At 37.0% G+C, this 16,190-nt stretch overlaps 2 protein-coding genes across 5 annotated transcripts; both read left to right on the top strand.

Moving 5' to 3' along the window:
• Positions 1 to 6: 6 nt before the first annotated feature.
• Positions 7 to 10,888, top strand: rtel1 (regulator of telomere elongation helicase 1). The gene is made up of 33 exons (XM_079482616.1): positions 7 to 348; positions 681 to 879; positions 1,037 to 1,130; positions 1,217 to 1,298; positions 1,600 to 1,660; positions 1,767 to 1,842; positions 1,944 to 2,028; positions 2,167 to 2,232; positions 2,347 to 2,500; positions 2,654 to 2,692; positions 3,157 to 3,235; positions 3,347 to 3,444; positions 3,532 to 3,587; positions 3,676 to 3,747; positions 4,060 to 4,141; positions 4,800 to 4,932; positions 5,009 to 5,122; positions 5,505 to 5,545; positions 5,628 to 5,713; positions 6,012 to 6,089; positions 6,217 to 6,294; positions 6,392 to 6,538; positions 6,669 to 6,784; positions 6,864 to 6,987; positions 7,085 to 7,262; positions 7,663 to 7,814; positions 8,466 to 8,561; positions 8,754 to 8,949; positions 9,486 to 9,623; positions 9,723 to 9,845; positions 10,054 to 10,275; positions 10,399 to 10,524; positions 10,629 to 10,888. Exons 1-33 carry the CDS (start codon positions 172 to 174, stop codon positions 10,682 to 10,684), a joined length of 3,624 nt encoding a protein of 1,207 aa, XP_079338742.1. The 5' UTR covers positions 7 to 171; the 3' UTR covers positions 10,685 to 10,888.
• A 1,125-nt stretch (positions 10,889 to 12,013) lies between these two features.
• On the top strand, positions 12,014 to 15,696 carry zgpat (zinc finger, CCCH-type with G patch domain). 4 transcript variants are annotated; one of them, XM_079482665.1, is made up of 7 exons: positions 12,014 to 12,159; positions 12,414 to 13,032; positions 13,229 to 13,362; positions 13,596 to 13,751; positions 14,335 to 14,460; positions 14,642 to 15,044; positions 15,148 to 15,696. In XM_079482665.1, exons 2-7 carry the CDS (start codon positions 12,461 to 12,463, stop codon positions 15,284 to 15,286), a joined length of 1,530 nt encoding a protein of 509 aa, XP_079338791.1. In that variant the 5' UTR covers positions 12,014 to 12,159; positions 12,414 to 12,460; the 3' UTR covers positions 15,287 to 15,696. The 4 variants fall into 4 exon arrangements, with proteins under 4 accessions (XP_079338791.1, XP_079338793.1, XP_079338792.1 ...); XM_079482667.1 differs by having other exon boundaries at positions 12,068 to 12,159; positions 13,596 to 13,736; positions 15,148 to 15,530; XM_079482666.1 differs by having other exon boundaries at positions 12,107 to 12,181; positions 15,148 to 15,530.
• The last annotated feature ends 494 nt before the right edge of the window (positions 15,697 to 16,190 follow it).

The raw sequence follows: 16,190 nt of genomic DNA, 5'->3' as shown, positions 1-16,190 counted from the left end.
TCCTGTAGGGGGCAACACAACGCTGTGTGAACTACCAGAGAAGAAGAGAGAAACTTATGGCGCGCCAGTGCAGTTGTCAAATTGTGTGAATGCGGTGTAGAGTTTTATTTTGTGAATAACAGTTGATCGCAGTGCATGATTCTTATATGAACTTTTTCCGAAGTACTGTGGATGTTTCTACAAGTACGCCGAACACGTGGCCTTTGCTGTTGCTTTCTGAATGGGAGAAGTGTGATTCTAGGGAAAATGCCTCTTCTTAAGATCAGTGGAGTCACTGTGGACTTTCCATTCACCCCATACCCGTGCCAGGAGGACTACATGAGTAAAGTCCTCGAGTGCCTGCAGAAAGTGAGAATAAAACTGTCATATTCAATCCTGCAGCTTCTGCAAGCAGACTTGCTTTTAATTTGATATGTTGCCAACTTAGTTCTCTCCAGGTTTGAGAGTCACGTGTTATTATAGAACATCAATCACGTTATAAAGTTTTAAACTTGTATAACTTTTTGCATTAGATGTCTCTAAATGTCATAATATTGGATTTCTTCTTGTTCACTTATCCTTTCATTTATATGTAATACGTTGACAGTGGAATTGTAATGTGCTGATTTAGCAGAACTGATTCATGCAAGGTCACAGTGCTGTTCATTTTCTTTTAATAACGATGATTTGCCTTGTTTCAGAAAGTAAATGGAGTTCTTGAAAGTCCCACTGGCACAGGTAAAACCCTGTGTCTGCTGTGTGCGACGCTCGGGTGGAGAGACAACTTTAAAGACACAATCTCTGCCCGCAAGATTGCCGAGCGAATTGGAGGTGCTGAGATGTTCCCAGACAGACCAATGTCATCATGGGGAACGTCAGCCACAGACGGAGACACAACAAGTATAGTCCATAATTTACTTCAGCGTTAATAATTAATACCCTATATGTTAATAAGTATTATTATTTGTTCATGTGACATTATAGGCAACACAAGAAGCTGGGAGTTGATTCAACTGAACTGCATAAATGTAATGTTGATGTTTTTCTTTTGGTTAAGCTTACTACAGTGATATCCCCAAGATCATTTATGCATCCAGGACACATTCCCAGCTAACACAGGTCATAGCTGAGCTGAAGAACACATCTTACAGGTTTACTTCTTAACTTATTTACTGGAACATCTTTTTGTTTAATGCAGTTTTCATTGATTGTTTTGATTCTGTTTGATTCTTTACAGGCCAAAGATTTGTGTTTTAGGATCTAGAGAGCAGCTTTGCATAAACCAGGAGGTGATGAAACAGGAGAGCAATCACATTAAGGTATAAACACCAACCCAGTTAAGGAACCGGATAAGGGCTGTCAAACGATGAATCGAGATTAATCACATCCAGGATAACATTTAGCGTTTACATGATATATGTCTGACTACTGTGTATTTTGTATTTATAAACATATAGACATACATGCACACATATTTAGGGAATATTTGTATGTATATGTTTATGTTTATTTATAATTATATATACACATGTGAATACATTTTTATGTTTTTCTTAAATACTGTATATGCTTGTATATGTTTATAAAAACAAAATTTAAAGCATCATGTCTCTTCCACAGGTCCACCTGTGTAGAGCAAAAGTGTCGACACGCTCCTGCATGTTTTATAACAATGTTGATGGTATGAAACAAACATTGATGACATATTAATTCGGAACTTTATATTTAAATGGTATTAATAGCTAATGTCTGGCTTATAATCGTTTTTGTTTTGTTTTAAACTTTAGAGAAAAGCACTGACAAGGAAATCATGAATTCTATACTTGATGTGGAGGATCTAGTGAAAATGGGCAAAAAGCAAAAGTTAGGCATTAACTTATTTGTGTCTGTAAAAATCTGTTTTTGTCTCACGTGTTTTCAATGAGTTGTGAACAGTGACATTGATCGGGTTTGTATGTTTGTAGAGTTTGTCCATACTACCTGTCCCGTTCCCTCAAACAACACGCTGATATTATCTTCATGCCCTACAACTACTTGCTTGACCCAAAGGTGAGACCCCCCCCAGAAAATTTACTTGACATACAGTATAAATGTAGTTGTGTTTTATATATATATATATATATATTCTTCGGGAATATGACTTGTGCTATATTGTGATGATTGGATATGATTTTGTTTGATATAAAGAGTCGACGCGCACACAACATCGAGCTGAAAGGAGCTGTGGTTATTTTTGATGAAGCTCATAATGTCGTAAGTGTCAAAGATCTTTGGACGTGTGGCCATTTTCAGTCTTTTCAATTAAAGAACTTTTGTTTGTGTTTTTTTTTTTTAAATGTTTTGTCCACCGATTGTCTACCCTTCTAGGAGAAGATGTGTGAGGAGTCTACCTCATTTGACCTCACACCATATGACCTGATATCTGCCATTGACGCTGTGGATAGACTCCTGCGAGAACAATCATCAGAAATCAGCAAAACAGAATCTGCTGAGGATTTTAATGTGGAGTCACTAAACTCTGGTTAGATTTTCATGAATTTGGTAGTGTATATGATCAAATGTATCTCACAAATATACCAGCAGACAAAATGTAGATTTGGTTGTGTTTTCTATTTAATACAGTTTCAATATGATGAGGATCTCTTAATCTTTTTCCCTTATTTCCTTTCAACAGGATTAAAACTGGACATTAATACAGTTGCTAAAATAAAACGTAGGTTGCTCAAATTTATAACTGTTTTAGTAATAATAGGGCTTTCAAATGATTAATCACATCCAGAGTAAAAGTTTATGTTGCATAATATACATCTGTGTAGTGTGCCTATTATTGTATTTATAAAAACATACACATACATACCTTTTTTAAGAAACATATAACAATTAATAAATGTTTATATAATTTCAATTATGGGTAAATATATAAAACTAATCAGAAATATTTCATAGACATTTATACATGTATGTGTTTATAAATACTAAATTAATATGCACAGTACACATGGACACGTGATGTATATTATAAACACAAACTTTTATTCTGGATGCAAATAATCATTTGACAGCCTTCCAAGATATTTTCTAGAAAAAATTATATAGTACATTGCACTTCAGTATAACTTTTTTACGTTTTACTAATGATAAACATTTGAGATTAATAATATGTATGTAATGATCTAGAAATTTTGGTGGATCTGGAATCATCTATTAATGGTTTTGATATGCCAGCAAATAATCAAGGTATAACCAAACCTGGCTGGTGAGTATTTTCTGATTCTTCATTGAACCTTTGTTCTAAGTTCATTTTAACTGTCAGTCAACTTTATGTATAGGCCATTTTAATAATATTCTTATTTTGTCTTTTCTTAAGCTTCATTTATGAGATTTTTCAGATGGCTCATGTGAACTTTGACACTAAGACAGCTGTAGTGGACGGCATGGAGCAGATCACAGGATATTTAGCTGGAAGTGAGTATTTTTTAAAGATCTCTACAAATTTTGCTCCCAGTGCAAATACTGTATGTACGGACCCATATTTGTACATGATGTTTGCAGAGCCTGGTGTATTCCTGAATATTAGCGGACTGCAGAAAGTTGCGGATATAATCCAGGTCAGCAGAACAGAGCACATTAAAAGGAAGGTTGACCATTTATTTCTGCTCAATTTTGATTGTGTTCTGTTTTTCCTGATGGAGTCAGTTAGTGTTTGCAGCTGAACCTGCAGATGGCAGCAAGAAACCGCAGACAGAAAACCCCATGAAGCAGTTTAAGGTTTGCTCTTGATGTTTCACACACATTACTACTGCAAGGCAAAAGTAACATGAAGTTAACAGAACATGAGGCTCTTTTAGCGTTTTGACTTTGCTGCTATTTTATTTGCAGATGCCAGTAACAGTCTTTCTCTTTATAAATTTGTAGTCTACATTTAGTCATTTAGCAGACGCTTTTATCCAAAGCGACTTACAAAGAATTCAGGGAGCAATAAGAGATATGTCTATAAACACAAAGATGACAAAAACAGATTTCCGTAAGATGTTGATTTGTTTATTTCTTCTTTCATTTCCCTTCTCATTCTCAATACAGGTTCACATTCATCCAGACACCAGCAGCTTCAAGAAAAAACAAACTGCGGATGTTTGGGCTTCATCTTCCACCAGAAAACAAGGTATGAGACTTACTTAACAAGGACCGTAATATGTAGCACGGGCTTTTGACCTCTTCATTGACCTCATGCATCTTGGAAACCTCTGATTTGTTACTGTAGTTTTTATTAATGAAAAGAATTGGATTAGCGGTCTTTAATAAATATTTCGGTAAATGTTTTAGTGAAACATTTAAAATAACTGCTATATGCATAGAGCACAGAGAGACAAGACGATCACAAAACCAGGCTGGAATATTTCAACCAATGAAAAATGACACATTTAGCTGTGGGTGGGATGCAACCAAAAAGTGAAAAGATTTTACATCTGTGTGACTTAAATCCTAAAAATTACCTTTATCATATTTGGCAAGATACTTAACACAACTTTTCCATCACTTTTGGAAGTGTGCTGTCATGAAGGCAAAAGCAAAGTAATACATTAACTTTTTTGAAAATTAAATTTTGTTCCTCAATATCCCAACGGTGCTATTGTACAAAAATAATTTGTAGTTTTGTCATGACTGTGTTTGTTGTTTCTCACTTTATTGCTTTTAAGTGTTGTTTGCTTTAAATATTCGAACTCTCTGTTATATATAAACAAAGCTTGATCTCGCATTTTAAACTTGCATATCAAAGCTATAAACGATTCAGGTTTTTTTGGTTTGTGTTTATTTTATAGGGAATGTTCTGAGTTACTGGTGTTTCTCTCCGGGGTTCTGCATGCAGGAGTTGCTCAGACAGGAAGTGCGCAGCATCATTCTCACCAGTGGAACTCTCTCACCACTCTCATCATTCACCTGTGAAATGCAAATGTTTGTACAGCTCTCTCTTGGGTTTGTCATTTGATGCAGGTTGAGTCTCTGCTCACTCTTCTTCTGTTTTCTTCAGTCCTTTCCCCGTATCCCTGGAGAATCCTCACGTCATTCAGCGTGATCAGATCTTCGTCAGCATCATTGATAAAGGTCCAGACGGAGTGCGGTTGAGCACAGCCTTTGACAGGAGGTGGGGCTGGATCAAACATGCTTTAACAGCTCTGATATTTACCTGGTTTTCATTGGTAGACATGCTTCTCTTAAAGGAACAGTGTACCCTCAAATGACAATTCTGTCATCTACTCACCCTCTTGTCATTTCAAACCTGTATGGCTTTCTTTCTTCCGCAGAACGCAAAAGAAGATATTTAGATATATTTTAAATGTTGGAAACCGAACAACGCTGGTAACCGTTGAAACCGTGTTGGTCTTTTGTACGTACAGTAGAAGTGAATGGGGACCGCTGTTGTTCGGTTACCAACACTCTTCAAAATATCTACATTTGTGTTCTGCTCTAAAACAACAATATTCAAATAATGTTTTATGAACACGACTCTGTTTTCTTTTTCAAAGGTTTGTTCCTGAAAACATGTCATCTATGGGAAACACTATTGGTGAGTCAAACATCATGTTATATGATGGTTTGATGATTTGATCTGGTTATCAGTATTATGTTTGTTTATTGTTGTGTTTCAGTCAATCTGTCAAAGGTGGTGCCTCATGGACTGCTCGTGTTTTTCCCCTCATATCCGGTCATGGACAAGACACTGGAGTTCTGGAGGGTGAGTGTCTGTATGTATTTCTGTCTGAACAAACTGAGTCTATGAAATGTAACATGTTGACAAAAACAAAAGAGATCAGTAAAAGTCTATCCAAACCTGTATGATTTTCTTTCTTCTGCAGAACACAAAAGCAGATATTTTTAAATATGTTAGTAACAGAAAACCGTTGGTCCTTATTGACTTCCATTGTATGGCACACGACCAGAGACATTTCTCTAAATATTTTCTTTTGTGTTCCAAACACAAATTTTATTTAAGTAAACTATCCCTTTAAGTATCCATTTTCCCATCATCTTAGGCTAATGGACATGCAGATCGCATTGAGAATGCGAAGCCCATATTTATAGAACCCAGGGGCAAAGGCACATTCACAGAGGTAACCTGTCTTGCTATTGGGTAATAACCTAGCTCTAAGAATAAGCATGAATGTTATAAAATAATAATGCTAAGACAGCCTGACTTTCTCGAGCTGTCAATCAAACTGCTCTGTCTTTCTCTGTAAGGTTATTGATGGTTACTATGACAAGGTGAACGACCCGAAATCCAGTGGAGGAAGCTTCTTCGCCGTGTGTAGAGGAAAGGTTAGACCATAAATCTTTCACCATGTTGTTATTGTGATCACTGGGGCTTCAACAAACATCACTTACATCAACACATTTTTATTTGTTGTTTTATCAGGCAAGCGAAGGGTTGGACTTCGCTGACACGTACGGTCGAGGGGTCGTGATCACTGGACTTCCTTTCCCCCCCAGAATGGATCCCAGAGTGGTGCTTAAAATGCAGTATCTGGACGAGATGTGCAGAAATAAAACCAGCGGAGTGAAGGTACTTGATCTTTACGATCCTCGCTCGTGGTTTTGCAGTGCATTGCAGATATTCTTCTCGGACACGAACCTTTGCATAACGTATAGACTTAAATCAGATACATCACTTATGGTATGGTCTGGTTGTTCAGTATCTGTCTGGACAGGAGTGGTACAGACAGCAGGCGTCTCGAGCTGTCAATCAAGCTATAGGCAGAGTGATCCGCCACAGAGAAGACTTTGGTGCCATCTTTCTCTGTGACCACAGGTCGGGGATTACACTAGAACATCTATTTTTGACTGAAGACAATTGTGTCATAAATTAATGTTTTGAGTTTGTAATCCAGATTCAAAAGTACTGAAGCCCGGAATCAGCTTCCTTTGTGGGTGAGACCGTACGTTAAAACGCACGATAACTTCGGTACCATGGTCCGCGATGTAGTTCAGTTCTTTCGGACTGTGCAGAAAAATGTAAGTCTGCTTTTTTGTATTATGTTTGCGTGTAGCATTAACTTCCACAATTCCAACTTTTATTGGGGCTGACACGCACCTTTGATTCGTGTATCAGAGACCAGTTCCTGTGAAAAAAGGAAGAGTGGAGGGGTGTAAGAGTCAGTGTTCGACAGACACCAGCTCGTCGGCCACAGGCTCCAGCCGTCCTGTTAGAAATGGCTGGCTCATTGACCCCTCACAAAAGGCCAAAGCCATAGACGCGCACGTCCCCAGTTTAAAAAGGAGAAAATTGGGTGAGGTCACCTCTATTTCTCATTTTAGTTCTCAGGGAAATGTATAAATTACTGTAAAACATATTCCAAAAGGCAATTAAAAGTTGTGGATATCACAATGTCGCCATCAGTGTCATTAGTGACCTCTGTGGATTTTCAAGTTGGATCTGGTCCATATTCTTATGAAATGGTAATCGATATAGAAGTTAAGTAATTAAGCAATAATTTAGCATGTAATCTCATTCCGAGTCAGTGATTTTGATATAAAGCCAAGCTAAATTAATTATGCATTAGCATAGATTTAGAGGCAGTTCTGTTTTATAACTAAATGTGGAATTTAACTTTGAGTAGTAATTTCAGAAAGCGATTGTTTTTAACTAACTACTGTCTTTTAATTGTTGACATAATGTTTTTGAGTTAGATGAGCATTCTGGACGTGACGGAACAGCCAAACTTTGCATTCAGTATGAAATGGAGATGACAAGTAAGAGGAAACCAGTCGGTTTGCTGGATGCCCTGGAGTACAGCAACAACAATGGAGAGACAGAAGACAGTATGGTTGGAGAAGAAAGGGTGAGATGAGAATTTGTCATGGGAATGTATATTGCTATACTTTGATAAAAGTACAAAAACACATATTAAAGGAGTAGTTCACCTTTAATATGAAAATGTGGTCATCAATTACAAACCGTCTTGTCATTTCAATCCTGTATGACTAACCAATGCAAGTGAATTGGTGGGCTCTGCTGTTCTGTTACCAACATTTTTCAAAATATCTTCTTTTGTGTAAAAAGAAATGTATACGTGTTTGAAATGACAAGAGGCCGTGTAAAGTATGACAGAATTTCCATTTCGAAGGTGAACTACTCCTTTAAAGTAGCCTATGGCCATGGGAAAATTAAGAGACCATTTAAAAATAATTTTCAGTTTTTCTGTATTTACTACAACATTCATATGTATGCGTTTAGGTAAAATGATCATTTTTGTTAGATTCTGTGAACTATTAACAATATTTCTCCCAAATTTCAAACAAAAATATTGTTTTATTTGCAGAAAATGAAAACTGGAGAAACTCTCGATCTCTTTTTATCGGCTTCTATGATCTTTTTGTTTTCATCTGATTAACGCATTGGCACACTTTTTCTCATATTCAGAACCATTGCTGTATAATCCAATCTTCACTTTCACAAATTTTCCTTTCCCTCATTGGTCTTTGACCCGCAGGCGAGTCGCTTATCTACACTCTCACTTCAGCATGACAAACGTCTAGATGATGAATCGAGGGGTGGGAAACGGAAAATTAAAGTAGTTCAAGAACGGGTGAGAAATGCTTTTCTTTGCATTATGATTGAATTTGTGCCTGCTGTATGCTTGTTAGGTCCTATAGTATATGTAGTCGGCAATTTAAAGAAACTGTTTATAACATTTATATTACGACTTGGGTTATAAAAGGATCAGACTACGTTTTTCACTTTTGCATTGAAGTAAATGTATTGTTTGTCTGTTCTTTAGACAACAGTGGTCCCCAGTTCTGCTAAGACTGGTAAGGCCTTCATGATAGAGCTGAAAAGATGCTTAAGTCATGAGAACTTTAAGATCATCATGGTGGCTCTACAGGCATACAAAGCAACAGATGACCTCAATGACCTTTTTACTAATGTGACTGAACCCCTCATACAAGACCCAAACACACACAGTCTGTTTAGAGGTATAAAGCCTTCACTATCCTATATTCATTTTTGTGCTTTTCCGGACAACCTCTATTTATATCTTTTGTTTTCTAAACAGTGATTTTTATTTCTAAGCAATGAGAAGTTGGCAAATAATGTTTGTGAACATCAAGTTTTTAGATTCAATGTCTAATAATCTTTGGCAAAGGGTATATTTTGGATTGTGCCATTTTAAGTGACCTTTGCAGCTCACGTAAATAGTCCTTCAATGCAGAAATCTCATTTTTAAAAGTACAAATGTTTCATGTACTCTCCATTTATACGAGGTCAGAAAAAGAGCACCATAATCATTGTTAAAGTTTTAGATGCTTGAAAAATAAGCTGTAGTGAAGTAATCCACACTGCAGTGATTGCCTTAAATGTCATGTAAGTTGTCCACAGTATATATATTTCTAAACTCGTGACTGGAATCCAAACTAGCACATACTGTATGAGGTTTACACTAAAGGGCATCACATTTTCTTCAGTAAATCCCTTTTTGCCATGATTTTAACAAACCAATCATTTTCTTAAGGTCTATACCAGTTCATACGACCGCACCATAAGAAAGAATTTGATGAGCATTGTTTCGGGTTAACGGGTGAAGGGTGTGGATATAAACACGAACACTCGCTTTCTAGAGAAGAGAGAGAGACTCTCAGACAAAACACAGGTAATGCACCTTATCAGCAAATAATCTGACAGTGTGCAAGTTAAAGGTCATATCAAGGGAATCAAGAATACATGTAAGTTATGTTTTAACTACTTTTAGTGAAGGTTGAAACGTCACAGATAAACCCAACCAGTGACCAGCTGGATTCGAGCCGACAGCTGAACCAAGGTGGTTCTCACTTGGGAACCATACAACTGAATGGAGGAGGTGGTAAGATTGGAGGTATATTGTTTCATAAATCTCCTGACTGATTCTTCAGACATGGGACAAAACATGTCTCAAAACGTCATTATTAAATTGAGCTATTTTTGATGGTGTTGATAGTGACAACATTTTAAGGTAATTTGTAAGAATCACTGTTATGCTAATAATATGTCTGCCAACTGTATAAATGAAAATGATTCTTTGAGCTGCTCCTTCTTTCTTATAGTGAATGTGGGAAATGAAGAGCAGAAGCCCCAAACATCCATCAAAGATGGTCTTTCCTGCTCGTCTTTTCTGTCGGACATTAGACAAGCCATTGGTGCAGAGAAAACTCAACAGATGTTTTTAGCCCTGCAGGCATACAAAACAACAAACAATTATGAACAGATGGTGTCCACTGTTGTGAGTTTATTGACAGAGAGAGATGAAGATATCACTCTACTAACACGTTAGTCCATTTCAGTTTCATTCGTTATTGCTTTGACATTTTTGTCAGATTTTGCCAGAACTTTTTAATGGAATGTATATTTGTTGGAAAAGAGGCTGAACGTTTGATTTTTGCTTGGTTTAGGGTTAGCGGTGCTCATTCGACCGCAGCACAGGATACAGTTTGATGAGTTGTTAAAATCTTTGACTGGAAATGATTCTGCTACACACCAGGATTCAGACAGGGGAGCATCTGTTCAACCAAGTCAAGGTAGTAATTCTTGTATATTTTTATATTTTCGTTTATTTAGGAATTGTATATGTTCGTTTATTTAGGAATTTAGTACGTTGCCTTAAATACGCTTTCCTTTACAGCTTCCCAGTTATCTGCAGGAAAGACTCAAAGCAAGATATCATCCTTTTTCTCCTGAATGCTGCTGGCAGGCTGTTCATTTTGACCTGTCTAATGTGAAGAGCTCTTTAAGATATTGAATCAATATCTACTCTTTTTTTTACTTAGACCATGCATATGAGATTTATGCAAGAAAATATACGTTGAAATGTTGCTCAACTGAAATAAGTATTACATATTATGATAAAATGTGTTTTTCAATTATTAAAGTTTTTTGATAAAGAAAAAGTGTTGTAATTGTTCATTTATTTTGTGCATGCTTTTTTTATTTAGAAAAATATGGTTTGAGGCAGGTTTTTGTAATGCCTTTTACCATAAAGTAACATTTCTGAAATTAGCAAAAATATACTATGTTAAAATGGCAGAAAATTTAATTCCCAATTTTTTTAAACATATTATATATATATGGAACCAGTATAAAGAACACAATTGGTTCACAAACATGGAAGAGACTAATTCGCAATGCAAAATAATAATGCCGAACACAGACCTTGATGAAGGTAAATGCATATACATAAAAATATTTAATAAATCAAAATAACCTTTTTTATAATCTTTCAGTGAAGATAATATCCAAATACCAAAATAACCGTACTGGGCTGCGTTTCCCAAACGCATAGTTCTACGATTCCAGTGTTTCCCGAAACTCTTCGCAAAGTTGCGTGGCTGGAACTACAGGTGTGGATAAAATCATTATTTTTATGATAACAAGACTTGCATACATCATGTTTTTGATCACGGTAAGCAAGCAACATGCGGTGCATTCTGCACACGTCATTCTAAATATACAAATTGAATTGTAAATCTTATAGTTTGTTTGTCAAGAAAATAAAAGCGTTGTTTGTAATTGCGCGTGCGCCTGGCCCTACGTGCTCTATGACCCTGGGAATCCCTTTGAGGAGTAACGTAGGAGCAAACTTGTAAATGAGTATATTATCGTGAAATAAAACAATAGAGAGCAAAAATACGACAACAAAAATAGTTTCAGGTACAGTGTACATTATTGACAGCAATAATACGACATTAAATCCATCTAAACGGATTAATTAGAAGACTATTTCTCCGCCACCTATGTGACGTCATCAACTATGTTGTTGAAACAACGTGGTTCAAATGACAGATGTGTCGACATGTGTTCGGTAAACAGTAGTGACTTTCTTTAACGATGCATCGTACTATGGTGCTTAACCAGCGAGTTATGCCTTTTTTATTTTTTATTGATGCTTAGAACAGGAACATAACAAAGGAGAAAGTATTCATCACATAATATCAACCAAAAAAAAGATAATCAATAAACAACAAATAGGACAAATATATACTTATGTAAAATACATTAAAAAATACCAGCGAGTTATGTCGTTATTCGGGAAACGCAGACGATGACGACACTAAGGTCAAAGTTGAGCATCGCCCAATGAGAAGCAGACGAGCCTCACCGTCTGTCACTAAAGAAAAGCAAAACAATGCCAAGGAGCCGATCTGCAGATTTTAAATGTAGGAATTTCAGTCTTCTTGGGTTTGTGCGCGATTTACATTCAGTTTGAAAGAACTTGTTGAGTGCGTGCGTTAAATGTGATTTAACTTCTAACATTAGCATCAAAGCTAACTAACCGGTTTCAGTACATGTACTGTTGTTCTCTTCTAACAACTGAAATTATGATCTGCATCATACACACTGACTGACAAGACGACTGATATATGCTGAAAATGTTTAAATAATAAAAATCATTTAAATCTGATTCCTGCAGTTCACCCACAGTAAGATCCTGTCATCCAGGATTAGCTCTTCATCATCATGGATGAAAGCAGCCTGGAAGACGCTATCAAGACATACAGCGCTCAGCTCCAGCAGGTGGAAGTGGCTTTAGCCGCTGGTCTGGGTTCAGCTGAGCAAGCTGATCTTCTAAAACTGAAGGAGGATCTGCAACAGCTCATTGAACTCACAGAATCCAGCCTGGTGTCTCTCAAAAAGAGCCAGTTGCTGGCATCCCTGGAGGATCTCTCAACAGACCAAAGTGTCTCATTAGTTACTCATGACACTTTTAAGGAAAACACTCTGGGTGATGAGTATGCTGCTTTCTGCGCTGAACTGACAGAGAACCCTGCCGAGGTGAGACAGAACGTGGAACCTGATGATGAGCAGGAGAATGGCGTGGAAGAGGAGGATCTTAGTGGAACAAAAGTACAAGCTCCGTATCGTACGTCGTGGGGAACATTAGAATACCACAATGCCATGGTGGTGTGCCCTGAGGAGCCTGAAGGGGACGAGGCTCGAGTCAGAGTGCTTTACCTTCATCCCACCAACAAATCAATGAAAGCCTGTGGCTTCTACCTAGAGGACAAATGTCGTTTCTTGGAAAACTGCAGGTACAGCCACACAAAGTTTGTTTTTTAACTTTTCCTTTCTCGTTTCAGTTCTAGTATTAGCATTTTAAAAGGAGTTTGTTAAGTGTATTTGTATCACATATGATATCCTTCTGTTTACAAATATTTGCTGATTAATAAGCCTGTATATTATACCGGTTTATCACTAACTAAAAGGGTGTACGTGTATGTCTGTCAGGTTCTCTCATGGTGAGGTGGTGTGTGTGTCTGAACTACGGGACTTCCTGGAGGCTGACATCAGTAACATGGAGTCAGGCTCTGCGTGTTTGGCCAAGCATGAAGATGGCATCTGGTACCCAGCCAAAATATCAGGTGCAACACTAGAGTTATCTCAGCACCATCAACTAGAAACAGAAGTACACAGCTTCATGATAGTTTGTTTGTAACGTCAAACCCCCTACTACAAGACAGAGAGGTATTTTATTGAAAAATTTAATGAAAAAAAGCTGAAACATAACACAACCATACATACACACACACAGGCATGTGAAACAGTTGACGGTGCAAAGTTGCGAGAAGTTACAACCGTGCTTCTCTGTTTTCAGAAATTGAAGGTGGTTTTTACTCAGTGAAATTTGATTCGCTGCTGTTGAAAGAGGCTGTGCTGGAGGCTGATGGAATCATACCTCCTCTTCGTCAGGACGATTCTTCCTCATCAGACTCAGAGGATGATCCTGACCGTGATGGTAGCTATGCCAAAGGTGCGAATATGTGCAGGAATGTCAGTCAAAAGAGAAGACTCACTAGCTTGTTTAAGCACGTTTATTTCACATTTTAAAAAGTAATAGAAACTCATTTTAGACATATACGCATATACCTTTAGATCAAAACCTTTTTAAGATAATAAACATTTCACTCAAGTGTTTTAAAACCATAGTATTATGGGTATTTTTTCATGTTGACATGTTTTCATGACAGTTAAGCACAAGTCTCTATACTAATTTAACATGACATTTGTTGATTAATCATAATTTATTATTGAGTCAAATTATTTATTATTTCATTTATTATTATTTATTTATTAATCTCTGTTGTGATAATATGTGTAACTTCATCATATCTGTAAGCGCTTTGAATAATTAAACAGTTTTAAGTATAATTCAATATAAAATGCATTACAGTTGTGAATCTGTGATCTGTGGCAAATACTGACCTTTCACAGAATAATTTTCCAAAACATCAGCTGAAATCAAGGGTCAGATAAATTCACAGAAAAAAGTTGTGCGTGAGGCTGTATTAGTGCCATGCATGTATGTTTATCCTATGTTTGATTTGTTTTTTTAGTGTTCACTTCATTTAAAGGAGAGGACATGACAAAAGTTAACAGTGCTGAGTTTTGTGGTTGGGAGGCTCATACGCGTGGCATCGGCTCTAAACTACTGCTAAAAATGGGCTATGAGCTTGGCAAAGGTAAGTGTCATGGTCACACATTAATATAATATAATACTAATTACGTATAGGGCTTAGCATTAAAGATGCCCAGGGTAATGAGGACAAAGAATATGTTTCTGGCTTTGGGCCTTCAAAAAAAGTCCTTATTGATGAGGCCTTCACAATGATTTGTGACATATTTCTGACTGTGTATTTTCAGGTTTGGGGAAAACATTGTCTGGTCGAGTAGAGCCAGTTCAGGCAGTTGTTCTTCCAAAAGGCAATTCATTGGACCAGTGTGCCGAATTAACTCAGAGAAAAACAGCAGCTGCAATCGCTAAGGATAACCCAGCTTCCCGTAAACCAAAGGCTAAAAAGAAGAAGAAGGCCTCCATGTCGACGCGGCATAACGTTTTTGAATTTTTGAACTCTAAACTTAGCAACGAAGCTCAACCTGTGCCTCATTCATCAAGCTCATCGGTCACTGGTGCTGAGGCCTACAGGGGTGGAAAAAGCACCAGGCGCTCCATAAATGTTCGTCTGTTCCAGGCTACAGAAAAAGTAACTCAGGTGGAGAAAGAAATTCGGCGGCTCGCAGAGTCTCTCAGCAGACGAAATGGAAGGTAGGCTGTCCAGTTACTTCTTCCAGCTTTGCTATTGTTGGACTTCAATCGATTTTGTTTACTTTTTCAGTTTTTTCTACACTGTTTTTTTGTCTGTGCTCAGGGATGCTACAGTGGTCAGTCGTATAGAGGAGAAGCTCGCCGCCTCTCGAAAGCTGCTGGAGCAGCATAAGGCACAGGAGCGAATAATCCAGCGAGAACAGAAAAAAGCAGACACACACAAGAAAATGACTGAATTCTGAACTTTTTTTATACTGTTATTTTGTTTGTTATTAACAAAACTTTTATTCGGTTTAAATTAAAGTCGTGTATAAATAAACACGACGATGTCTATTCAGGATTCCTTTGGTTCTCTAATGGATGATAACGTGTCATGAACTTTGCTGAGCATTTGAAAATATTTCACAGTTGTTTTCAACATTTCTGGACAAGCAGGCTCAAACTCTTTGTTTTACGGAAGCATGAAATAAAACAGTTTCATACACAAAACAGTTTTGTATTTAAGATATGTGTTTCTGAAGCCAGAGAGAAGGGTAGGCTAAGTTCTTCCATTTGAATGTCTATTATTATAATTAGATCATTGATATAACCAATATTGAGTCAAAAATTTATTTAAATGTCTTTTATATTTATTTGATTTTACCGTCCTTTTCGTATTACACTGTCATTTACGGTATTTTACTTTACGGGAAAGTTTCGGTCAGTTTGCTGAGTTCCCATGGGAACCGAACACTTGCACACGGCTGCCCGCTGGGGTTTGACCACACAGGTACGACAAATAATAACACAGTTATTTAAATACAGTAGTTACACGTGTAAAGTACTTCACATCTCTTATCTCAGCAATATAATGCTTTTATTGGTGGTTGTTTTCTATTAAGTTAGCTGTTTATTTGTGTTTTAGTAAAGCAACGTCTGATTTACGTCGCGTAAGAGCTTGTGTAAAAAAGAAAAGTTTTTGTTTGTAAATAGACCTAGCAACCGATATTTTCAGACAAAATACCACGTTTTTGTTAGCTAATCTAAAACAAACCTGTTATTGGTATGTTTTGCTGAATAGCGTAAGTTTACATCACAAGTGTTTTTCGGAAACTATGGTTACCATTGTAAATGTTAATGGTACATTCAGGACACGCAAAAGTGAAG

Source organism: Barbatula barbatula (assembly GCF_947034865.1).
Source record: "Barbatula barbatula genome assembly, chromosome: 20".
Classification (NCBI taxonomy): domain Eukaryota; kingdom Metazoa; phylum Chordata; class Actinopteri; order Cypriniformes; family Nemacheilidae; genus Barbatula; species Barbatula barbatula.
The sequence above is the reverse complement of the archived record's forward strand: the minus strand, read 5'-3'. Positions and strand labels throughout refer to the sequence as shown.